Source organism: Budorcas taxicolor, chromosome 4 (genome assembly GCF_023091745.1).
Source record: "Budorcas taxicolor isolate Tak-1 chromosome 4, Takin1.1, whole genome shotgun sequence".
Lineage (NCBI taxonomy): Eukaryota > Metazoa > Chordata > Mammalia > Artiodactyla > Bovidae > Budorcas > Budorcas taxicolor.
In genome coordinates, this window is record NC_068913.1 from 65851360 (window position 1) to 65878608 (window position 27249).

General features: G+C 38.1%; 1 protein-coding gene across 2 annotated transcripts in view; it reads right to left on the minus strand.

The window, feature by feature from the left end:
* Positions 1-1732: 1732 nt before the first annotated feature.
* Positions 1733-27249, minus strand: part of AVL9 (AVL9 cell migration associated) — a 51997-nt gene continuing 26480 nt past the window's right edge. Inside the window, exons 6-17 of one of the 2 annotated variants that reach the window (XR_008199263.1) lie at positions 26961-27027; positions 25594-25634; positions 24389-24427; positions 20080-20149; positions 19276-19808; positions 11711-11845; positions 10318-10537; positions 7966-8083; positions 5409-5462; positions 4809-4897; positions 3300-3410; positions 2530-2555 (exon numbers count right to left, since the gene is read on the minus strand). Coding sequence is in view for 1 of the 2 variants with exons in the window: in XM_052638650.1 (XP_052494610.1) it covers positions 2440-2555; positions 4809-4897; positions 5409-5462; positions 7966-8083; positions 10318-10537; positions 11711-11845; positions 19276-19808; positions 20080-20149; positions 24389-24427; positions 25594-25634; positions 26961-27027 (1482 nt within the window). In the remaining variant the exon portion in view is untranslated. Of the gene's footprint in view, positions 2556-3299; positions 3411-4808; positions 4898-5408; positions 5463-7965; positions 8084-10317; positions 10538-11710; positions 11846-19275; positions 19809-20079; positions 20150-24388; positions 24428-25593; positions 25635-26960; positions 27028-27249 lie in introns of both variants that reach the window. The other variant, XM_052638650.1, reaches the window with a different exon arrangement.

Sequence of the window (27249 nt, forward strand, 5' to 3'; positions counted from 1 at the left end):
GCCTGGCGCACTGAAAAAGCCTGGCTGACCCTGGCTCCCTCAGGCCTACTTAAACACACTCAGTTCTCAGATGAAAGCACTGTGTGGCCAAGCAAAGCACACATCTTTACCAGTGAGATGTCCACAGACGGCCACATCCGTGCTGGCTGCTATGGCTCACAGAGCCGGAGACCGGAGGAAGCTACTGTTTCCAGGCTGCCACTGGGCGGAGCCCAGAACCCAAACCTGAAGCGCGCGGGGCCCCCAGGACCCAGGGCCAGGCCTCCAGCCTCTCCACTGTGCTGGCTGCCCGGGGCCCCGCCGACAGTGTGACAGCCGCACTCCCTGAAGACCCCACACCTCCTAGAGCCTGAAAGAATAGATATACTTATGGTCTTTTGACCGTCTATGACTGAAGTTCCATCTTCTGAAATACTCATTTTATGTTGAAAGCCAGTTAAATGACCACTGTAAGGGTAGAACTCTTAACTGGAAACGTGAAGAGAAAGTTCCATTAAGGTGTGCATGAAAATGCGGAGTGATAGCAAAGCAAAGTTAAATTTTATGTAACTATTTTTATTTCAGTGGAATTCCAAAGTGGACTGGGCTGCTTTGAATGATGAGAGATGAAAATTCACCCCAATCATACAAACTGAAGGATGAACCAGCAGCGTGCTGGCTGACCCCTCACAGCACTGTGAATGCTATCTGATACACTATCATACTCCATCCAATGAAGCGCCCTCATCAAACAATGAGATGTTCATCTCAGTGCAACGTTAAAGTACCTTTTAAAACTTTTGTTTGGTACTACCTTCTTCTCTTCAAACAGTATTTTCCTGAGAAAGCTTTCCTAGCAGTAAAATTTATGTTTCCCACAATAAGCCCTTTATCAGCAATGAATTCTTAAATCATTATACTCAAAGGGAAGTATGCTTTTAGGTTTGTAGGACTTGTGTTAAAACACAAATTGGAAAATTCAGGGATATTTGGATTATGTCCCTATGCTTCATTTCACACACCCCAGTAGTGCTTCTTACACAAACATTTCTTAAAGGATAAATCAAGTATAATCAAGAGTCCTCCCTAATTAGGCCCCTGATTTTCTCAATACTCATCACATCAAATGTAGGTAATATTCACAATGTATTTCCCAAGTATCTTTTGTTACTGAAAAAGCAGTCTGTTGCCTGTAAGTACTCCCTGAGAACACCCAATCAAAGTCCCCTTGAAAAGCAAATGAGAGCTGAGCCTGGCAGCTACATGAGGTCTAGCTGTGTAAAAATCTTCAGTTGTGAGCACACCTGTGTCTAACATGAACCCAGATGTCCTTCACAAAACATGACTAATGTCATGGCTGAAGTTTTCTTCTCTTGCTTTTCTAAATGTGAGCCAAGATGAGAATTCTATTTAATATTTACAGATCATCTTTTCTTTTAAAAATGCTTTTGGAAGGGGGTAGACATTGATTACATGAGGATTTTCTATCAGGGAAGGAGGAAGGCCAAGTGCCTCGAAAAGCTTCATGAAGAGTAAGACAGAAAAAACCTGTTATATCTGTAAACACCCAATGGAAAACCGTTCAAAAGAAGAAATAGAAGGCACAAACTTTGGGTTAAAAAATGCATGTAAAGATTGCAACGTTACTACAGTCAACAGAACCCACCTAGGTCTTTAAAAGTCTTGCCCTAAATATACAGTTAAACTGTTTCAACTCCGCTGTAACCATCACCATGCTCATTCTTTGCACTTGAACAATTAGGAAGAGGAAGAAAGCACAGTGACACTCCTTGACACCTCAAAGCAAGTGTGTAGGATGGGAAAAGGATAAATTAAAATCACAAACACTCCATCCTCAGAACTACCACCTCTGACTTCTATGGTTTCCAGGAGGAAGTGAATGACAAATCTGTTTTGCAGGTAGAGAACCAACAAACAAAAAAATCCTCATATAACTCAGCAAAATAACAGCAAAGGGTTGGATTATATGGCCCCTCCACGCTATCAGAACATTTTAGGGCTCACTTTAGAGAAATTAAAATAGTAATATAACTTAATCTTAGCAGGTATAAATATCCATCTGGATATTCAGACAGCAACAACAGAATAAAACTTACATCAAGGAGAAACTTTTCTAAAGTAAACAAATGTATAATGTCAGAACTCAAAATTCATTAGAAGGTTCACTGTGTGTTTTAATCAGGCTCAGACTGAAATAAATGTAGTCAATTTAAACCCCAACCTGGGAAGCCATCCCGGCTGCGGTTGTGGTTTTCATCTTTTCAGTGTCCCATGACATTCATTTAGACAGAGGGCAACCGTCCATGTAAACAGTTCGACCTATTGGTCCCCTGCTGTGGACCTACAGCCGATGAAGAGGAACAGTCTGGGAGCAGTAGACAGACAGGGGACGCTTAAAACCTAAGAAAACGACAGCAGCTTCTGGGTGGCTTGCTCGGCTCAGGGTTTCCCGTCAGGCAGCTCAGTGAGACTCTGTGGAGTGGAACTCGTGAAAGTAGAAAGCCATGAAGACATAGCTGTCTTTGCACTGGAAAAAGCTCCTCCAACCGACTGGCCTGAGTGGAAAGGAGGGGAAAAATAGAAGGAAAACGATCTTCACTTCTGTTAAGAGGCACTGAAAAACCAATGTTACTTAACTGCAACACATTGATATGTTAATAGGTACTACAATAAAATTGACACTTCTAGTTTCAAAATAATCCCTTACCATGGGAATGTCTAAGAGGAACCTGACTAGTGTCTGGGTTTAAGACACTGCTCTCCTAAGTACTTTGAAAGTCTTTGGGAAACTTTTCCCAGGCCAGTGGTTCTTAAATGACTTGGAGAGCTTAAAAACAAAAACAAAAACACACACACACAACAAAACAAAACTTCTATGTGCTCTCTGTAACCCAAATCCAAGTTTATAACTGAAAACCACCTACAAGAAAGAATTGTTAGGCTGCTTAGGGAAATTTGTTATTGTCATCTAAAATCATGTTGCATCACAGGACTTCCCTGGTGGTCGAGTGATTGGAAATCTGCCTTACAATGCAAGGGAAAACGGGTTTGATCCCTGGTTTGGGAACTGGCATCCCACATGCCTCGGGGCAACTAAGCCTATGCACCACAACCAGAGAAAAGCCTGCAACGCTGCAAGACAGGCCCGAAGCACTCAAATAAATAAAATAAATAACCATGGTACACCAAATTAAAACATACAGAGCTCCATCTGCCTGAGGTCTGTTTTGTTTTTAACAGAATTATCTCAAAAGCTGATGTTATAATGAAATTATGTAAGTTGAATCATACACACTCACTGTTCTTGGAGAGGGGAGTGTGGAAGAAGGGAACAGGCCATAGAATTTAAGTATCAGCAGCATCACTAAAAATTAACTGACATCATATACCTTGGATGAAGTAGAATTTTTCTACCAAAAACAAAGAATTCAAAATAAGTCAAAGGTATAATACTGTATGGAAATAAATGCTTATATATTTAATTCTGTTCCCTTGTACAGGGGTGATAGGACTGTGTGCCCCGTGTTCGCCTTTAAGTCTGCAGAATAGTTCTCTTACCCATCTCCAGATGTACAGGACATTAGAGCTAGGAGGGCCCTGGCACAGATATCACCTAGTTCTGGGGCTTTAGAGTTGTGTTCAGTAAGGGTTAGTCAGCTAACCCTTAGCTCTCAGGAGCTGAGGAATGAGATGGGCCCTATTTTTAATACTGATATTACAAAACAAATGTAGCCAAGTGTAAATAACTGGGCACCTGAGACAACTGGGAGTTCCCTGTACACTGTTACATGACTTCTTTAAGTTTGAAACAGCATAAAATTAAACAGTTAAAAATATAGGAAAGAAGGAACAAGAAATTTCTTTAGAAAAAGAGATGGAATAATCTTCAAAACAGCCAAAATGAATAAAGCTAGGTACAGAAGGGTATACCTAACAAATATTCGTCTGGTTTTGGTATCAGGGTAATACACCCTTATAAAACAAGTTGGGAGGCATTACCTCAGCCATTACTTTCTGAAAGAGTTTGTATAAAATTAACATTATTCCTTAAGTGTTTGATAAAATTCGTAAGTGAAGCCACCTGGGCTTAGATTACATTTAAAAACTTGTAGCAAGCCTTTAAACTTAAACTCAATTTATTTAATATATTTAGGGCTATTCAGATTTTCTATGTCTTTACTGCATTGGTTTTGGCAATTTGAGTCTTTCAAGGATTTTATAGATTTCATCTAAGCAGTTGAAAAACTGGCACAAGATTATTCATAGTATTACCTAATTATCCTTTTAATTTCTGTAAGATCTATAGTGGTATCCCCTCTTTCATGCCCAATACTGGTCATCTGTATCTTCTTTTTCTCTTTACTAGTCTGTAGAAGTATCATTAATGTGATCTTTTCATAAAAAAATTGTTGGTTTTCACTGATCTTCTTTACTATGTGATACTACCTTTAAAGACAGCTGCTCCTAATGCCTACTTTATTATTATATAAATAGTACTCTACTATTTATAAAGAACTGTGGGCAGCTCAGGGAACAGCAAGAGAAATCCAGAGAAGTTTGACTCCTGATAACAGAACAGATATGACAACATTTGCTAAACTTGGTTTGGCATTATCTAGTGTCACAAGAATTGTTTTAATGAATAAGACCAACCAAAATTAAAAAGAAAAACCGCTGTATATTCAACCATCTTGCATGATTATGTGATCTACACATCTCTGCAACTTTATGTTTTTATCTGTGACATACTGAGGATAGAGAAGAGATGTTTTATGATTCCAATCTGTTCCTGCCTAAGACATCCTTACCAACAGCTTTTCCTGTTTGTACAACATTCCGACTTGTTGTAACCATGACGTTTCCAAGTTTTTTGCCACGCTCACTGTTTTGAACAGAACTGAATAAAGGAGAGAAATGTTAAGTAAGTACAGTTAAAAAAAAAATCACTCACATATACATTAACCACTCTATAATCATCCCCCAAATCAGAATTATTGAGAAAAGAAGATTAGTAATTCATTATTTGTTATACATCAATTAATTTACTAATATTTTAAGTACAGGAATTTTCAGAAAATTTTAAAAGAAAATATAGATGAGCCAGAAAGTGGTGTAAGGACATAAGGATGTATGGTTATACATAATTCGTATGGTCATAATTTGCTAAAGTTACTTCACCAGAATAAAAATGGCAAATCCTGCTATTAGTTCACACCATTCTCCATGAAACAGCAGTGTTTTCATTTTGAAACATATACACTGTGAGCTAGAGAACGTTATGCACATATTTGGTTACTATTTGAAGCACAAGTCTATGAAGTGGAGAAAAACAATTCCCAATTAGCGATGAAACACATGGCATGAATTCAGACAGAAGAATGTTCCTAGGATTTTCCCTAAATACTCACTGTGAGAATCTTAACTTCATGTCTGACACTGAGTACTGTCCTTGGAAAGGATGGCTGTAAAACAAAGTTTGAGTTTAGACTATGAGTATCTCACCAGTGAAGCTGCAACACAGAGTTATCACAAGGAAGTACCCGGAAACTGCACGGGGGTGACTCAGGCGGGCGGCGGTGCTCCAAATGTGATACCGGAAATAGGGCTCTGATCACAGCTCTCCACTCAGTCACGGGAGTCTCTCTCAGCTTATGTACTTTGCTTATAAAATAGGTGTTTTTTCCCCTTGGGTGGGGTTGGTTTGTGTTAGTGCCGCCCTAATGTTCTTCTTTGGTCTGAGGTGGGGCCCAAGCACCAACATTTTAAAAAAGCTCCTGGGACAGTCAGGGTTAGAGTCCCTGACTTTGGCCGTGGCTTGATTCTGGCCATCTTATAAATGGGTGCTATTGGTCAAAGGAAGATTTAATCTGTGTTATCAGAAAAGCAACTCAAAGTGCAGATCTTAGGGAAACAGTATATATAAAAATCAGGCAACCTGATCAACATTACACTATAAAACAAAGAATCAGTAAACATTCAGATTCTTATCTCATACACAGGCCAGGGGTCCTTCTGTCAGTGTCTAACAAAGAAAGTGACCAGAAAAAAAGTCACCCTGGTGAAATTTGCAGCCACTTATTAAAACATGAGAATGCTATTATGTGGCTGATTCACGTGAATGTATGGCAAAAACCACCACAATATTGTAAAGCAATTAGCCTCCAATTAAAATTTAAAAAATGCTATTATGGCTTTTCAAATGATAACAAATTTATTTACTGGTCACGTTAAGCATACATAACAACCTCTCTTTTATCTGAATTTCCGAATCACCAGTTGCAAGCACTGAGAGGACTTAATCAGGAGCGGAAGAAAGGGTTTCAAAGATCTCAAACCTTACATTAAGTTTTGAATATTTCTAAATTATATCCCCTGATGACAGCTGAAGACGATCATCATTTCTTGTTTTTAATCTGGTGAAAATACTGAAAATCTGCTGACTATCATATCTGCATAAGTTCCCTATCTAATTTTCTGGTCTTTTGCTTCAGCTTTCTTTCTCCTCAACCTAAATAATCTCAATTATTTACATAGTTTTAAAAGTACTGTTTTCACAATCCTATAAAAACACATGCCAGCTAATCCTCATAAGGACCTGCATTAAAATCTGTAGCACTGCTTCAGGTTAAAGGCACCACAGCAGACACAGCAGCTGAGTAAAGATCTGTCCAGGCTAACAGAGCCCAGGGGAGGAGACAGAACTGTGAACGGCCACTCCCCAGCCACCACTACAACCAGCGCCACTAGGCAAGCAAGCTCACATCTGTTTCTCTTCATTACTCTTCAGAACACAGACCTTGTGGTTAGTGAGGGAGAAAACTTTGAACTTAGTCCTTTCATTTAATTCCATTACAGTGTTTTTGCCTTTTCATTCTCTATGTTTTTACCACATCCAAATGGCAATCTAGGTTTCTGTCATAGCCCAGTATGAGGACTAAATTCACCAAAACTGGTCCTGAACCTAGATGGCTAAGTTTAGCAGACATGTTCTCCCAAGCTCTGTTTCCTTGCAGATGCTTCTGCAAGTTACAATGACATAAATCCTTGGATTTTGTGTGTGTAGCCCCACTAAAGCACATTCCCAAGTCAAGTTTACCCAAGTTCCTAAATAATATGGTAATCAGTACTAAGTTGATTTCTGTCATATTTTCATGAAGAAGTAAAGTTTAAAATACAAGTGAAACAACGCTGCAAAGCAATGATACTCCAATAAAAATTAAAAAACACATACACAAAAAAACCACAAATGAAAACAAAAGTTCAACGTATACTTATATCATAAAGAAATTAAAATCCTTGAATTTAGAAATTCCCACTATGTACACATTATATCAATTGATCTCCTTAGACTCCACTCTCCCATTCACATATTTTTTTCTTAATGGCCCAATTCTCTAGCACATTTAAATGCCTTTTACGTGGAATAAAGTCTTTGCCCAGTCAACAGTCAATATTATGACAGGTATTAAGTTTTGTTGGATCTTAGAATCTGATATGGAAATGGCACCAGATTTTACCGATTATCTAGGAATTCAAATATTGACTTCAGTTGTTCACGCTTCATATTTTACAATAACCTCTCAGTTTTAACCAGTGCTATTTCCCTCAAGGCTTCTGTCTCGCTTGACCATTCTGCTGAGGCAAAAATCCAGAGAAACGGAGGAAAGATCGATATGACATACGAGCATCCCCACAGGCTAGGACTTTCGTCTCCTAATTATACTGGAAGCTGGGAGAAATGTTAGTGCTTCCAAAATGCCTTGTGCTTTGTGAGTAAGAAGTGTGAATAGGGAAGCAGTTTTCAGCTGCTTCCCTGTACTTGGGAGCCTTTTTTTTTAATAAAGAATCTATTTAAGGGATTCTTGAAGATATTCACAGTATCATCAGAGTTCAGACATGATTTTCTTTATTCAGAAACCCTTAATAAGCCAACCACCTCTATCACCCTGTAGAGGATGTACTTACTTTGGATTTATTTCTGCAAGTGCTGGGTGCTTGTTGCTGTTCCAGACCCTGTAGTTGTGAGTGTTCTTCCAAGCTGTAACAAAGGTCGTCCCATAGTCCGATAAGATCTTTTCATTATCTGTGAAGTAAATATTTGAAAGTTGGGCTGGACTGTAGCCAGTCAGGGTTATAAAGATTAATAATAACAGTAAAGAAATGGCTTTAGCCTCCCTGTCCCCTGCTGCTTTCTTGGGGAGAAAGCCTACCAAACGTCAGGAAACTTGGGTCAAGTTCCAGAACCCTAGTAAGAAGCTATGTGGCCTTTGCTAAGTCACTTGATCACCTGGAATTTCATTTTTCTTACTAGAAAATAAGGGGGTTGAGCCAAATATTTTCTAAGGTTCCTAAAAACTCCAAAATATTTCCATGTTCTCCTCACCAAGGTAAGGAGGCATAGTACTATTTATTAAAAACTACAGACTAGAGTGAGTTAAACATACTGACATACATATATATTATGGAGTACGCAATTAGGTATTTAAAAAAAATCTTTTCACAAATACCATTTTCTAAGAAAGGAAATCAGAATAATTGGTTCTTTTTAGCCATTCTTTTTTCTTTATCTTACTATTCGGTGAAACTCATTCTTGAGTGTCCATGCATTTCAGGGTCAAAATACTTAATAAGGGGATTTTCATATATTTAATGCATAAAACTTTTTGGCTTCGTCACTATCAAGAGGAAGCTTCAATCCACAGTGCTTCTTCTACTTGGAAGAACAGAAAAGGTTTGGAGAAATGATTCAAATGGCTATCGCTTCATATATTAATTCCAAGTTGCTTGCTTTGAAGGTGAAACACGTGACTTTCGTTGCTGGGAGAGGAAGAAAAGAGCATTCATGGTTCTATATACACCATAAGGAAGTGCTTTCAAGAACATATTCATCAATCAGCTTATTGGCCTAAATTTCCTTTAAAAGCTTGGGTGTGAACCAGACTACTTGGGTTGAAGTCCAGCTCAGTCTCTTACCAGTGGGGAAGAGCAAGTTATTTAACCTCTCTGTGCCTCACTTTCTCAAATCTGTAAAATGAGGATGACACGGTATCTACCCCTAAGATTGCTGGGACGATGAAATGAGTTAGAAGATGTTAAAGTGCTCAAAAAAAAAATAAGGGTGGGTCTCCACACATGTTAAATGTTCCCTCTGAAAATACATAGCTACTGTGTACTCAGGAAAATATTTTTAAGAAGTAAATTAATTACTCAGGAACATACATGACTGGTGGAGACCTGGGTTTTCTTACTAGATAAACTGAGTGATTTTGGGTTAGAGGATTTAATTTGGAGATCTCAGTTGCTACAATTGTAGAAGAGGCAGACATTAAAAAAAAAAAAAATCCCATTAACAAATAAGGAGTCACTCCATAGATTTCTCAATGAATGAAGAACATGCCTGAAGCCTGGATTTAAAACTCTGCATGTACTACTGGAAGAACTAATCGGGGAGGCGGCAGCAGTGGGGTTGATTTAAACATCTACTGACACCACAACGTGAAGGTACTTCAACACTGAGGAACTACACACTTATAAATGGTTAAGACAGTAAATTTTATATGGATTTCACCACAATTTTTTAAAAAGCAACCTGGAAACAGTTGGAGAGATCACTGAGAAGCAGGGAAAACAGAAGGTCCATATCGTTTTAACAACATTACGACCATCACTACCAAATCTACTGATTTGCTAATGTGCAGGGTGGCAGGTATCCCAGGTGTGAAAGCTCATTGCAAAGCTTCATTTCTCCTTGAATATATTCGTTTCTACAGGGAATGAGAATTTTAACACAGGAGTGATTCTATGTTTGCCTGATCCATTTTAAACATTTAATAGGGATACTATTAGAACAGATAAATTTGAAGCTTTAATCACTCAGAATGTGATCTCCAATGATTTCTATTTTTAAAAATATTTTTTTCCAACCCTCATATATCTTAAAAACATGTAAGCAGTGTTTATAAGGAGCACTCAACTACCTATATATCCTTCCGTATGGTGGAATACTAGGTCATGTAAAAAGTGATGAAGATCTGCATTTACTCTCTTGATACATGTTTATAAGTAAAAGAAAAACTAAGCTATAAAAAACATGAAAAATGGGATCCATGTTTGCAGAAGGACTACCACGAACACTACAAAACTAAAATCCAAAACATGCATAGAAAAAGGTCCAGAAGGATGTGAATTACTCAAACTGTGAAGAGTAGTTAATTCTATGTGTGTGCAGTGACAGGTAATTTTTCTGATCGCCTTATTTCTTATGCAATTCAAAGCATCCAGAGTTACAAAATGAGAAAGTGACTGTGAGCTCCTTACCTAGCTGCAGTGTGGCGGCCAACAGTGCATGGATATAGACTGCAAACTGGGCTCGGATCCACTCGTCTCCTCCCTCCCAGCCCGTGCCGTCCAGGAAGACGTCGTCCCGGTTCTCAGTCACATGCCTCACTAGGTAATCTGCGAACCTTAGGTCTGCAGTGGTTGGATTGAGCAGCTTCCTAAGTTCTGGATCATGGATCTGGATCAGAGCTTCTTCTACCTAGAGGGTACCCAGGTACAAGTCAGAGTCTGGGCATTCATGCAGACATCCATGCCACACTTTAAAGAGTAACTACTGGGAAGTTGGAGCTGGAAATAAAAAATATGAATAATAGCATTCTCAAAAGATGAGCCTAAGAAAGAGACAGGTTTTTTATTCTGAAGCTGTTTCTTACTTTTCACTATTTAAAAAAATGTTGATTTTTTTGTTCTTACATGCATAAATACTTAATTTTGAATTATAAAAGTGATTCATGTTCACAAATATTTTGGAAAACATAGAAATGTACAGTAAAAATCATCTTTATCATACAAACAGAAATGAATACAATTAATTAAATACAATTACTAAAAATTTTTGCTTTGACTGAACAGATACTTTGGGGTATATTCATTATGTAATACTTGACACAGAAAGAACTATATGTAACTTACAAGTTAGTTTTAAAGTATAATAATAAATACCCATCAGCTTGTCAACCCACTTCAGAACTATAATGTAACAATAATGTTTAAGAAAACTCTGTGGTCTTTTCATCTATATCCTTCTGTCTTGGAAGGTATAATATATGTATTTTTCTCCCTCAATATTGGGATCCATATAGCTTTGAATCCCAGATTTTTACTTTATTGTATTATAAACATTTCCCCAGGAAGCACATTCTGGTACTTTCTGGTAGGAACTACAGAAACCTTAGGGTGGCTGAAATTCCCTTCACCCATTTGTAAAAATTATTTTAACTGTAAAAGTTATATTATTTGTACTTCTTCTATATTAATAAGATATCAAATGTTTATCTCTAGCTCCTTCCGCTTGATATTGGGGCATATTAAACAAGGTAGAGGTATTTAAATTATTTAAATGATAAACATACTTTTATTGTGAGACTACAGTAAGACTAGATTGCCTTGGAAGGAATCCTGGCTCATCCACTTAGCAGCTGTCTGATCCCCTCTGTTCCTTAGCTTCCGCAGGTGTGATACGGACAGTAACAATGCCTATCTCACAGGTTGTTATGAAAATTAGATAAGTTCATATACCTAAGGTGCTTAGAATGCCTGGCAAAGGAAGCAATTATGACCACTATTAGTGTTATTACTATGCCCCAAATTCCATTTAAAAAAGTAAAACAGGGACCAGCAGTCAAGGACCTGCACTCAGATGTCAACTTACTTCCACAATGGCATCACTGAGGTGTTTCTGTTGTCGAAAAAGGATGTTAGTAGCTCCAGCAACAAATCCTCGAATGGTGACATCAGAGAGAAGATGATGCTGCTGTAGTGCCATGTAAGGCAAACACAGATATCCCTATGAGTTACAAGAGTAGAAAATGTTAGAAAAGTAATGGAACAGCCATGTCTCTCCTAACAGCTGGTGTTTCGGTGGTTCAGTCACTAAGTTGTGTTCAGCTCTTTGCGACCCCATGGACTGGGCCATGGTAGCCCACCAGGCTCCTCTGTCCATGGGATTTCCCAGGCTAGAATACTAGGATGGGTTGCCATTTGCTTTTCCAGGGCATTCCCCCCACTCAGGGACGGAGTCTGGGTCTCCTGCATCACAGGTGGGTTCTTTACCAACTGAACCACCAGGGAAGCCCCTCGTCAAGCCTAGACAGCTAATAGTAGGAGAGGAAAGTTCCAATCTTCCCCCAACCTCATGCTATTCCTAACACAGCTGATCTTTGAATCAACACAATAATATACCAATAATAACAACCACAGGTCCTGACTGTATTAAGGCCAGTTAATTGCTAACCTGCTCCATGAATGGTCAAATCTTGGCAAGGTGGTCTAACATGAAGGTTTGTCTTGTGTGACCACTTGGCTTTCAGTTCAACTTAAAAGCGTCCACTATAACTAACAAGCTAGGTGTTTTTTTTTTTTTTTTTTTTCCATTTAGGAATGAAGTACTTATATTAAGCCCATTAAAAGTATGCTGTTTAGTAGAAAGCTGTTCCTTCTTCCAGTAAAATTTAAAAACACAGGCATTTCCACATAACCACCAAAATACTCTTGTGAGAATAGCAAAGCACTGCATAGCAATTATTTTACTGTCCTATAATTTAAAATGATACAGAATTTCAAGATATTTGCTACTAAATGTTCAAAGCAAAAATGACCATGGCAGTAGTTGTGTATTTAAAATTTCCAGTTGAACTGCATTCGAAAATACCACTGCCCTGAAAATTAAATATTTTAACTGTCAAGCCACAGCAGGGAGTTAAGTGTACAAAAAAGGCCTATATCCTGAGAAAAAAGTAATGCTAACACTGGAATGATGCACTGAAGGAGGAAATGGAATTTCTGCTGAAAAATTCTAAATCAAGATAGATCTCAACAAGTGGCATAATTTGTGTATAAAGCCAGGAGGGAGGACTTGCTGAACTCCTGAGTTTGTTTTCAATCAAGTTCGATGACAGTTTTATTTGTTATTCTAATCATCTTTAAAAAAAAGAAAGCAAAACACTGAACCACAGTTATCCAGATAATGTCTTGTTTCCACCATGAGAACTTCTCTGAGGGAAGGCAACGCCACTCCTGCTGCTTCGTGCCCTTCCCGATGTCTAGGATGTAGCACACAGCCAGCTATTAGGGGAAGACGGGAGAGAAGACTTCCAGAAGTTGGAACACACGTCTGGTAAACTGGCTCCATTCTCCTTCTTGACAGTGTTTTCCTCTCCTCTATAACATGTGAAACAGTAGAAGCAGCAAACAGAAACCCATGTCTATGCCTTACACAGATTCAGTATATAGTGCTTCCCAACCCACGCCCTCTTGTGACTGAAGGTGGAAAGGACCCATGCTCCTCATGCCAAATCACTCAAACGGCTGGTAGACTCATGGGTCATACTTTACCTTGTGTACTACCAATTAAAAACTTGTTACCTGTTTCTGAACATAAATACTACAATGCTGAATGCTCTTTCAAACTTTATATGGACTCCCCCGAGTACTCCTACTCCCCCAGCCAGAACTGAGAATCCTTGATAAGGGCACTTTCAGAACTACCAATATTTACAAAGATTGATTCAATTGCTCATAGTATTGCATTTCACAGCTGATTCTGTTAAAGAAGAAAAGTCTGTTGTCAACAGTGGAATTCTTGGCTAAGTCGCACGAAAACTAAGAATGTAGTTTTCTAAAAAAGTCAATAGTTTCGAAGTTTTTTTTTTTAAAAAATGAAGAAATACAGTCCTTAAAATATTACACACATCCATATTCTTTGACCCAGTATTTTACTTCTTACAATTTATCCTACACCTGTTCATGTGTGAGATTTGTAAAAAGTTACTTATTACAGCATTACTTATCATTGCAAAAGACAGGAATCCTAACCATTCATGACTAGGGCAATGAATCGGAGAAGGCAATGGCACCCCACTCCAGTACTCTTGCCTGGAAAATCCCATGGACAGAGGAGCCTGGTGGGCTGCAGTCCATGGGGTTGCTAAGAGTTGGACACGACTGAGCGACTTCACTTTCACTTTTCACTTTCATGCATTGGAGAAGGAAATGGCAACCCACTCCTGTGTTGAATCCCAGGGACGGGGGAGCCTGCTGGGCTGCTGTCTATGGGGTCGCACAGAATCAGACACGACTGAAGCGACTTAGCAGCAGCAGCAGCAGCAGGGCAATGAATAAATGTTTTTCTATATGATGGAGTACCCTGCAGTAAGTGATGAAGTTCGTCTCCAGGGAATACTTTGTTTAAAAAAAAAAAAAAAAAGGACATAGATTAGGTAAGGTTGGTTGCCAACGGAGAGGGGAACAAATTTCCTGCTATTCTCTGAGTAGTAGGGAATGGAATGAGAGAGATTTTTTATTATTATAGATGCTTTGGAACCTTCTGAATATTGAACCATGTGAAAGGATTGCAGATTTGTAAAATTATGTTAAATAGTAGTTCAAAATAACCTTAAAATTTTAGCATCGTCACTTTTACTGATGGTCAATCTAGCCTAAATTTAAAGATCTCCAATGTACAGTGGCAGCAAGAGTCTGAGTACATTAAAATACAGCAGCCTCTACACCCAAACACACTACTACTTTCCTCTTTTCTAGGGTGCTTTAACTTCTACATTTGGGCTGAGGTATATAATGGCCAAAAAAAAAAAGAAACTGCAGAGATATTTGCACACCTATGTTCACAGAAGCACTACTCATAATAGCCAAAATGTAGAAGCAACCCAAATGCCCATCGATGGATAAATGGATAAGGAAAGTGTGGCATATACATACAATGGAATATGATTCAGCCGTAAGAAGGAAGGGAATTCTGTCGTATGCTAAAACATGGACGAACCTTGAGGATATTGTGTTAGGTGAAATAGGCCAGTCATGAAGAGATAAATCCTGTATGATTCCACTTATGTAAGTATTTACAAGTAGTTAAGTTCATAGAAACAATGATGGGTGCCAAGGGTTGGGGTGAGGGGAGAATGGGGAGTTGTGGTTTAAAGAACACAGACTTTCAGTTTTGCATGATGAGAAAGTTCTAGAGATCTGTAGTACAACCATGAGAATACACTTAATACCACATAATTGTGCACTTAAAAATGATAAAGTGGACAAATCTTCTATTTGTTTTTTGACCATGGTTAAAATTAAGAAACAGCATCAAAAAACACACCTCAGCTTGGTAAATCTGGCAGACCTGCTGTGAGCTGATCTGTTACAGCACTTCAAAAGCATACTGCCTTCTCCGTTGTGACCTGGGAAGGGCTACAATGTCATGAGGACCAACTGCCACTTACTTATCTCTCAGGTCTGAGATGATAAGCATGTTTGTGAACTGCAAGCCTCCATACTGTAGGGATGTCAGTTCTCTCCAGACTTTATCTAGCACTTAAAGGTAACCCCTGGAGAAGGCAATGGCACCCCACTGCAGTACTTTTGCCGGGAAAATCCCATGGACAGAGGAGCCTGTTAGGCTGCAGTCCACGGAGTCGCTAGAGTCTGACACGACTGAGTGACTTCCCTTTCACTTTTCACTTTCATGCACTGGAGAAGGAAATGGCAACCCACTCCTGTGTTCTTGCCTGGGAATCCCAGGGACGGGGGAGCCTGGTGGGCTGCCGTCTATGGGGTCGCACAGAGTCGGACACGACTGAAGCGACTTAGCAGCAGTAGCAGTAGCAAAGGTAACCCCTATTTAAATCTTAAGTGTAAGAAAGAACTTAAGTTGATCCTGAAATTGATGTGGAAATGCAAAGGGCTAAGAAACTCTTGAAGAACAATAGCAAGAGGGGAAGCCTTTTCTCTGCCTGACACGACATAATGGTAATTAACACAGTGCGGGACTGACCCAAGGATAGACAGATACATGGATGAAGCAGCAACAGAGCACAGAGACAGACGCCCTTCCTCAACATACACAAAAATGAATTCCAGGTAGACAAAACCCAAAATGTGGAAGTCAAAACTACAAAGCCTGAAGTCTCACAAATCATGAGAATGAGGGAGACAATTCAGAAGGTTTAAACAATTACTACACAAAAGGAAATTCAAAAGGTTACCAAGAATATGAAAAGACGGTCAGCCTCAACAGTGACTACAGAAGAAAAGACAAGAGCCGCGAGACTGGCTAAATATTAGGAGGTTTGACAATAACAACCATTGGTGAGAATGTGAAGCAAAAGGAACACTTATCCATTGCTGTGGGAATAGAAATTGTCACAACCACTTTAGAAAACAGATTGGAATTATTCTAGTAAAGCTAATCTACCCATTCCTTATAATCCAGCATTCCCACTTCTAAGCACTGACTCCTAAAGAAATGCTTGCACATATACAGCCAAGATTACTGAATAAGAATTTAATAGAAGCGTTATTTGGAGAAGGCAATGGCAACCCACTCCAGTACTCTTGCCTGGAAAACCCCAGGGATGGAGGAGCCTGATAGGCTGCAGTCCATGGGGTCGCTAAGAGTCGGGCACGACTTGAGCGACTTCACTTTCACTTTTCACTTTCATGCATTGGAGAAGGAAATGGCAACCCACTCTAGGATTCTTGCCTGGAGAATCCCAGGGATGGGGGAGCCTGGTGGGCTGCCGTCCATGGGGTCGCACAGAGTCGGACACGACTGAAGCGACTTAGCAGCAGCAGCAGCAGAAGCGTTATTTGTAGTAACCAGAAACCAGAAACGATGTAGATATCCATCCACAGAATTTACATATTGCAGAATAGCCAAAACCAGAAAACTACAGAGGAATAATAAAACACAACTTCATGCAAAATTATGATGAAACTAAAAATCACGCTGAGAGAGGAGGGGGAAAAATTGTGGTGCCGCTTGAATAAAACTCAAAAACATGTATCTGTTACTTTATAGAAGTTATTTGTAGGTTCCCTAAATTTGAATATGACACACTGTAAGCAAGCAAACCAAATATAAACTCAGAAGCAATATATAAAGAAGTTTAATACATGAAGCACCAAAAAGTTTGGTTTCCGACTACATTTAATATTAATTCTTTCACAAGTTTATTGTTTTACTAAAACAGTTACAGACTGAAACAAGAGAATTCTGAATTAAGTGATCTTCTGGTGGAGGCGATTATTACTAAATTTTAAAAAGTACCAGATACATGCAATTTAAAAAACTAAGAAGTAGGTGTTTATCTTTTTTTAAAAGTTAAAAAATCACCCATAGCTATCTATGAATACATGGGTACATTTTCTAAATTTTCATCTTTCTCCTTTGGTTCCCTCATTGCCCTCCTCTCATCCCACAGTCCTGTCCTAAAGTTGCCACCAGTCTCATCTCCTCTCCCTCAGCAACCTAGTTTCTTCCTTACATCCCTAATTCAGCTCTCAGGAAAAGTTCAAGCATATTTTAGAGTCTGGTATCTACAGTGTTTATGTAATAAGCCTCATCTCTAAGACTGAGAAGAAATGCACCATCAATTTCAAGTCCGAGAGAAGACTGGAAATTTGGAGCTTTGGAATCTCTCCAAGCATAACTTGCATATGCTAACACAGTCAGGAGACCAGTCAACTCACTATTCTCTTCAAAGCTTGCTATCTTACTTCAGCAATACTGTGTGGGTATCCAAGCTTCTCTTTGGCTACACTTGAAATGACTTTTCAGGATGCTTTGCTAATCCAGGTCTTCTCTACAAGTGTTTTTAAGATCTTCAAGAGAAGGAAAAAAGAAAAGCCTAAAGGCAACTCATTTTTAAGTATACTTCATATTCCAGAGCTGCTGACATCAAAGAATCAGCAATTGTATTTGAAACTGTGATTAAACAAGTTAAATTTGAATCATTACATAATAAAACAGAAAACCTAAAAGGAAAATGTTTAATTTACCATAATGATTGTGGTAAGCCCATCATATATTCAGTACTGGTATAACATACACAAAGAGAATATTCTGCCAAACAGTTTATTAACAGCACATACAACACATTAACATTGCTTTGTTTAATTCAGCGACCTCGCAGACAAACCAAAATCCCCTACCCCAGTTAATCTCCCTCCTGGTATCTCCACAATGATAAAAATTAGAGTGGGTGGGTGAAGCTGCAAAAGTAAGGGCTCCAAAAAGTATAGGCAGTCATGACACCCACATGTGAGTTCAGAAAACCCACAATTTGTGGCGGTTGAGTATACTTAGTAGTCTGAGGGCCCAGAGTTTTCTACCCAGGCTCCTAAACTCTAGTTTTAAGCAAATATGCATTAGTTCAATCAAGAAACTGATTAAGATAATTTCAGCATCCCCTAACAGACCACAAAATGAACAAAGACAGCATTTTCTGCTAACTATTCAGCAGTACTGACTTGGGGCAAGTACTCATTTGTAAAACTGGATAAACCCAGAAAGAATTTATCACATAGTGGAGAAGGACTGATGTCAAGTCAATGCTATCCATTTTCTTTTCCATATAAAGTTTTACTTCCAGCATACAGGAAGGTATTTAGAGAAAAACATAAATTTTGTTCTAGTTACTGGACAGATGTATCTGTCTTTCATGGTTAAACTGAAAAGCCATGGATATAAGAATTTAGAACCTAGTACAGGGAGGGCCTGGCACGTAGGAAGGTAATAAATACTTCTTTGACTGAAAAATGAAATGGGATTTTTCATCTTCATTAAAAAAAAAATTCATGAATGACAACAAAGTACCTTCTCCTGTTAGGATAAAAAAAAAACCTTCAAATGTAGCTTCCAGAATCCTAATATAGTATTACTAACACAAAGAAATGATATCCTAGAAATAAGATACTGAATCAAAGATGCAATTTGTTTTACTATGGTGTGTTTAAATTATTTTTAAAAATTAGAAATACGTTTTGTATGTTTTTCCGTAAAAAGATTAAAGATTAATTTTTAAGGCAAGTTAACCGAAACAGCATATTGTTATCTATGAAGGGTGCTGATATTTAAGTTAGCCATCTAAGCTTTTTATTCTTTCTTATAAAATTGAAGCTTTTGGAATTATGCTATTTTAATATACATTCATTAAATGTAATCAAGGCTGTCTTGTTTTTTCCCCTGAAGGTAAACCTGACTACTGAAAAACACAGTGATTGCTGACCTCAGTTTCCAAACTCTAATCAAAATCCCCTGCAGTCTTACATCATGGTTACAGATGTCAGAGTACTACACATCTGCCATGTTATTTTACAGTTTTCAATGAGAATTTTCAGACTTAAATGTGTTCAACACTGAAAGTTAAATTCTGAAAGGATTTTGTGCTATCCTTATGGGCATTAATAAAGGACATTAACTCTTACCTTTGTGAAGATGGCCAGGGGCATGCCATACTGGTCCTCCTCCAAGCCAGAAATCAGCCCTGGTATTAGGACCACCTGGCCGGTATTAGCTTGAGGTTGAACAGTAATCGGAGGACTATCTGAGGGCAAAGAGTCCTTTGGAAATGAGTTTGTCTGTTCTGACCCCACCTGTTCTCGTTCTTTCAAGGAGGAATCCTCTAAGACACTAGGATCCAAGGTCTCCCAGTCACTTTCTGAAGACTCTGGAGATGGGCGAGAAGGAGGTTTCAGATACTGATTGCTATCACTGGCTTCTTGTTCACTGCTATCATCTTCTACCTGGAACAAAGGTTCTTCAGTTTTGATGGCTGCATCTCCTCCATGGTTTCCCAGGATTTTCTTGACAGTTCCCAAGTTGGTATTTGAAATGTCAGAAACAGGCATAGAAACAAATTCATCTGCAGGGGGATTGCTTTCCTGAAGCCCAGCATCTTCAGACATACTCTTTCGGGGTCTGTACTGAGAACTGTCACTGAGTCCATGTTCAATCATGCCTAAAACATACAATATTGGAGAACAGTTTGGCTTAGAAAGAGATATTAGAAGATAAGAGCTGTGTATTCTGCTTTAAGTAGTGAAACTCTTATAAGAGCTATGCTTGCTCAAATTTTAATTGAATACAAGAAAATCTCAGACAAAAGAGAAATCTATTGCCAAAGTGAAAATATCCTATTAAAATAGACAGTAACCCTAACCACTTTGTCCTTGAAAATTTTTATCATTCAAAGGTCCAGAATAAGAGAGTGGAAACTGCTACCCTCTTACCTGGAAAAAGGGATAACACAGTCATCAGGGCACCCACCAATTTATTCACTGGAGAAATATAAAAGAGAACCTGAAATGGAGTCAATCAAAATTAAATTAGAAAATCCATGAGTCCACAATGACACTTTTAAAAAAAGAAAAAAGCAAAGAAGGGAGAGAAGAAAACTCTTCTTTATGGAAGTATAACAGCTAATAAATGCAGAATTTATGACAGAATCAGAAAATCATGGTTCAAGTAAAAATTACCAATGGATGCTGAAACTATTGTGCAAGGCTCTTGGGCAACAGGATATTCACATTAGCTTCAAATTTATCATCCCACAGTTCACCTATTAATTGCAAAGGAAAATAACAAGTACTAATAGGAAGAAACCTGGCAATCACCACCTTAGTCAAATGGTCAAACTTCCTATCACCAATAAGAGAACAAGCAGTTATGGACCTCCAGTTATGATTCCCCAGAAGGACACATCACTACCTATACAATATTCTTGCCAAAAGAGAAAAAATAATAATACAGAGAAACAAAACAAGAAGTGAGGTGGTAGAACTGTTTGAGATTAAAGAGAGCTAACAATGCAATCACTACATGATCCATGGTCCCCAGGTTAAGAAAAGCAGTTTATAGCACATTATTATGATACCTGGGGAAATCTGAAAAGGCACTGTACATTAGATATCATTTATTATCTCAATGTTAAATTTCTTGAATATGAAAATACTTTTGTTATGTAGGAATACACCCTATTCTTTTTTTAAAGGTTTTATTTATTTGTTTTTGGCTGTGCTGGGTCTTCATTGCTGCGTGGGCTTTTTTTTCAGTTGCAGAGAGCTGGAGCTACTCTCCAGGTGTGGTGTGACAGCTCCTCATTGTGGTGGCGTCTCTTGTGGAGCATGGGCTCTAGGGCACACAGGCTTAGCTGTCCCACAGCATGTGGGATATTCCTGGATCAGGGATTGAACCCCTGTCTTCTACACTGGCAGGTCGATTCTTTACCACTGAGCCACCAGGGAAGCCCCAGGAATATACCTTTATTCTTAAGAAATATATCTGAAAATGTTTAGGGATAAAGTACCGTGGTTCTACAAATTAGCTGAAAATTATGATGATTCAGGGGGAAGAATGACATATATAAAACAATGTAATGCAAAAGTGTCAAAATGCTAACAACAGATGAAGGATGTAAAGTGTCCATTATAAAATTATTCTATCAACTTTCTTGTAGGGTTTTCAGAATAAAAATTGAGGGACAGGGTTCAGTTAGATATAGAACTAACACTAACACTAATGATAATCAAATTAGACGAAAAAACAAGCATAGTTGCTGAGGTGAGTTTTTTTTCTTTGTTTTAACAATTAAATCATTTAGTAGCACTAAGTCATATCTAATAAAGCATGGTGCCCACAATCACCTGTGCTCTCCTTAAACATTGATGATTTAAGGAGTAGTGTGCAAATACAGAGAAACCAAGACTTGCATTAAAGGATGTCTTTACCAAGTGAATATAAAAAGGGTATACCTATGACTTGCCATGTTAAATAAAGTCTACTTGATCATAAATGCCACTGCATGTGGCTAGACTAAGTATTATTTTGCAAATTTTTTTTTTCAGATATATGTAACCATGTGTGCTGTTTTGAAAAACATTTTTTAAAAATTATAAGTTGCAATAAAAATTTGAAACTTACAAGAAAGTGAAGTAGCTCAGTCATGTCCAACTCTTTGCAACCCCATGGACTGTACCCTACCAGGCTCCTCCATCCATGGGATTTTCCAGGCAAGAATACTGGAGTGGGTTGCCATTTCCTTCTCCAGGAGATCTTCCCGACCCAGGGATTGAACCCGGATCTCCTGCATTGTAGGCAGACACTTTACCTTCTGAGCTACCAGGGAAGATTTGAAATTTACAACTAAACAACAAAAAACCAAACCTGATTAAAAATGGGTATAGGATTAGGGAAGACATTTCTCCAAGGAAGATATACAAGGGGCCAACAAAAACATGAAAAGGTCCTCACATAACTAATTACTAGGAAAATGTGAATTAAAACCAGGAGATACTACCTCACACCCATTAGGATGGCTACTATCAAAAAACAAGCAAATAACAAAAGCTGGATAGAATGTGGATAAATTGGAACCCTTGTGCATTGTTGGTAGGAATGTAAAATGGTGCTGCCACTATGGAAAATACATCAGTTCCTCAAAACATTAAAAACAGAACTACCATGTGATTCAGAGATGTCACTTCTAGGTATACACTCCAAAAAACTGAAACCAAGGCCTTGAAGACATTTACACAGACCCATGTTCACAGCAGTATTACTCATGAGAGCCGAAAGGCGGAAGCAACCCAAGTGTCCATCAATGAATGAAAGGATAAAAAAATGCTCTATGTACATTCAATGGAATATTATTCATCCTTAAAAAGGAAGGAAATTCTGACATCTGTTGTACATGGATGAACCTTGAGGACACAGTGCTAAATGAAATAAGGCAAACAGGTATAATTTCACTTGTGAGAAACCTAGAATAGTCCAATTTATAGAGACAGAAAGTAGAAGGGTGGTCACTAGTGGTGGAAGAAGGGGTGAAAAGTGGAGTTATTGTTTAGTGGGTAGAGTTTCGGTTTTGCACAATGAAGAGAGTTCTGAGGACAGATGGTAATACCACAACAACGTGAACATACTTAATGCTATGAAACTGCACACTTAAAAATGGTTAAGATGCTTAATTATATGTTTATGTATTTTACAACTAAGAGCTTTTTTTAAAGGTTGAACTATTTCACCAGTACATGTTTCATTTTTTAAAAAATTTACCTTCCTGTTTGAAGAAAGAATACATATTCATTCAGAAAACCAGAATACAGAAAAGTATTTCCTTCTTAAAAAATATGCATGGTCACCAAACTGTCACTGTCTTTCCTTCCAGTCTCGTTTCAATGAATAAATACATTTATTTATAAAATCAGAATCCTGGGCTTGATATGTAGTTGGATCACCATTTTTCACTTAACATGCTATGAAACATCTTTACAACAATAAAACCACTCAGAATCTTTTTTGTTGTTTGGAATTATATATAAGATAAATCAAAACTTAATTCTCTTAGAGCTCTGTGTCAACTCAGATAAATTCTGGAAAATAAATCTCTTAAGAGGACAATTACTGGGCCAAATGGATAAACATTTTTATGATAATGAATTATACTGGACATTGTGAATGACTGACCCTCCAACATCCATTCCATCTCTATTGAGCACAGTAATACTGACCACAGATCCAGGGATAGCTCCTGACTAGTCTAAACCAGAGGTCAGCAAACTTTCTATAGAGGGTGAGATAGTAAGCATTTTTCATTTGTGGGCCATTTGATCTCTGTTCCAACTACTTAACTCTCCCACTGTAGTGCAAAAGCAGTCATAAACAATAAGTTGAAGAATGGCTGAAACTGTGTTCCAAGAAAACTTCATTTGCAACAATAGGTGGTGGGCCAGATTTGGCCCTGGGGCTTAAGTGTGCAGAGACCTTGGTCTAAAATCCCTTATAATTTTTTATCTAAAATCATGGCAATCCTGTCCCTTTGTACCAGAGAGTGCATCTGGAACCCAGACTTAAGCCAATCAATACAGGCATTTCTTTAGCAACAATTATTGGTTCTGGGTAGGCACATGGTCTCACAGGCCCAAATGAACTGAAGGGAAGAATTCTCATTAGATTAGGGAAAAGATATTATCTCTTGCCACCAGCATATAGCTGAGGCAGCATATAGCTCAACTACTGTTGGCAGTAATCCTATACTACGAGGGAAATCAGGCTCAAGATAAAGCTAGCACTGTGGACTGTAGACCAAAGAGATGAAAAAAATCTAGGTAATTAATTATATTATCAAACCATTCAGTCAACATACTCTCAAGTCTGAAGCAAGCCAATACATTTTTTAAGTCAATTTAGACTGAGTTTTGGGGACTTCCCTAGTGGTCCAGGGGAAGACTCTGGACTTCTACTGCAGATGGTGCAGGTTCCGTTCCTGGTCAGGTAACTAAGATTCCACATGCCAATGCAGCACGGCCACATATGCATACACACATAGAGTTCCCTATTACCTACATAGTTAAAACCACCTTGATAACTGAATACTATCAAACTGCCCCCAGAAAACACTGCACGAATTCACACTTCTATAGTAGTAAAAAAGAATATGCACTTAAAGCTCACCGCAATTTGATAGCCAAAGTCTTAATTTATACTTTAATTTTAAGAAATGTCAATAAATGTTAAGTATTCCATCCATTCAAATCTCACCTTTTTTTCAAGAAGAATTAGTTTAAATAGGATTAGAACCTGAAGAAAGAAAAATAATATTGTATTAAAATAAGAAATCCAAGCCTATTATTCATTTGCCATTGTCCCTCCTCAAACATAACCGTGTAGCATTGAGTCAATAATATTAAATAATTCTAGTGCTTTAAAAATAATTGAAAATTATGAACTTATACTGAGAAATTAAGTATCTGAGTTCTCTAAAAAATGTGAGTACCACTTAAATCACTATCAAATTGGAGGAAGTTGTGCCATTTTTTGCTTGAAATATCTGCAAGCCCCTTAAGGGAAAGGTACTATTCCTTTACTTCTGTTTGTCCAGGGCACTCACAGAGCAGACAGATACTCACTAAACGTGTTAAGGGAACAATCAATGTATGTATGCCCCAGTCAAAAGATGTTAAGTATAGATATTTTGCTGGAAAATGTTTTAGTCTCAGGGCAACATACAAAATAGTCTACAAGATTAATTAAAACATATTTCTTTCAGATGTGGTATATACACACACACACACACATACACACAATGGACTACTACTCAGCCATAAGAAACAATGCCATTTGGAGCAATACGGATGGACCTGGAGATTATCATACTAAATGAAGTAAGTCAGTCATACTAAATTATCATACAAATGCCATATGATATCACTTACATGCGGAATCTAAAATCCAATGTAAATAAACTTATCCATGAAATAGACTCACAGGCTTATAGAACCGATTTGTGGTTGCCAAGTGTGTGGCGGGGGTGGTGGGAGAGGAGTGAATTGGGAGTTTGAGATTGGTGGATGCAAACCAGTACGTATAGAATGGGTAAACAACAAGGTCCTGCTGTATAGCCTAGGGAACTATTCTCAACATCCTGTAATAAACCATAGTGAAGAGGAATAAAATAAAATAAAACATGTTTCTTTCCACTCTAATTTCATAATATCCCAAATATCAACTACTGTAGAAAAAAGTATCTTATCCTGCACTGAAATAAACAGACACTGTGTACTTTTAGAAATTTCTATTATATAAGCACTATCAATACTTTTAACTTTCTATCATTATGACAGCTGTCTCAGAAAAATTAAAACATGGTTATGCCATAATCTGCATTAGACCATGCAGCTCATGGAACCTTCCTAGGTAAATGAACATAATTTTAGTACATCATAAATTTAAATAAGGTATCATACCTTGTGTCGAAAATGAAGTACAAGATCCCGAGGAGATAAACCTATAATGTTAAAAAAAGAAAAGAAAAGTTAATCTGTGACTACAACCTACTGTTTTTGTCAAAGGAAGTTTGAATCTCCTCAAAAAAGTTAGGTAGAAGTAGGACTATGCAAAATTTAAATATTTATGTAATATCTGATCACATACACATACAAACAGAACTTCAACACTGTCGGACAGAATGTCCTGCAATAATGGAAATATTCTAAATCTACATTGTCCAATAGAGTAGACATAAGTGGCCACTGAGTACTTGAAATACGGCAACTGACAAACTGATTTTTAAACTTTATTTAATTTCTATTAATTCTAATCTAAATGCAAACAATTACTTGTGGCTAGAGGCTCATGTTGTGGCCGAGCAACTCTCACGTCTTCTCCCCATTCTAAAGCCATCTTACAAATTACACAAGTTTAGAAATCATGAAGCTTGTACTTCACAGTGGCAGTCAATCATTTAAACAAGGCTTTTGGGCACGATACCCCATAGGTATTATTTCTGAATCACAGTCTTCTCTGATCACCTGCCATAAGACAAGATAAATTAATTCAGAGAGAAATAGGAGTTTTATAGTTCACACTACACATAGGTCTGCAAAAGTGAACCTCGCACAGTTTGGCTACTTTATGCTAAAATTTGAAGTGAGTGAGCATAAATTACTATGTGATCAAGACTTTTTAAAAAATACTTATGAAAAGGACTTTTACTGAGTGCCCGACACACCAATGGATGCTCTTGGTTGTGAAAATGGCATAAAACCCCCAACTTGAAAAATCTTAGAATAGAAAGACACTAATAAGCTGATCTCTCTCTCCCTGGTATGATAAGGAACTTGTTAGGGACCAAACGATGGTCTCTAGGACCTGAGTCATGTTTACCAGAAAGAGACAGGATATGCGCTCATCCTGCCTGGCCAATCATGTAACACCAGCTACTCCTGTAACTGAGACAAAGAACTGCCTGTATATAAGCCGCCATACTTCTTTGTTCGGGGCTCTTGTCAGATTCCCTTGTGTGGGATGAGACTTGGGCCCTAGCGTGCTAGGAATAAACAAACTCCCTTCTTGCGTTTGCAATACTGTGGTGGCCTTGCTCTCTCGGTCGGTTCGGAGATACGGGCTCGGAGCATAACAGAACTGACCTGATCAGCATTAACGTAAAGAAAAGCTGAAATAGGCTTTATACAATAATACTTCTAAATTTTGGTTGCAGAATTTAGATACCGTATAGAAATGTAACTCTGATCATGAAGTTTTACACGCAACCAACGTGCCAAACAAAAAGAAAAGAGGGCATTTCTTCTGACTTGTAGAAAAAGCGACTTACCAAGATATACCTGGGATCCTTCTAACGAAGTTCCTCCCAGGGAACTATTCATATGTTCATAGAGCTCCTATAAAATAAGATTTAGTTTAGAACACTTTACCATCAGTTTAGACACTGAATCAGAAATAGGATGACCAGGGGAAAACTGGTTGTTTGAAGCAGTTTTGTCTCTCTAAAACTCTGCCAGTTTCCAGCACTCCTTCTTTCTGTACCTCTATATTTTAGAGCTTGATTCATTCCCATGCGGGTATGGATTCCTAGGATAAATTCCCTCTACACCCTTGCTAAA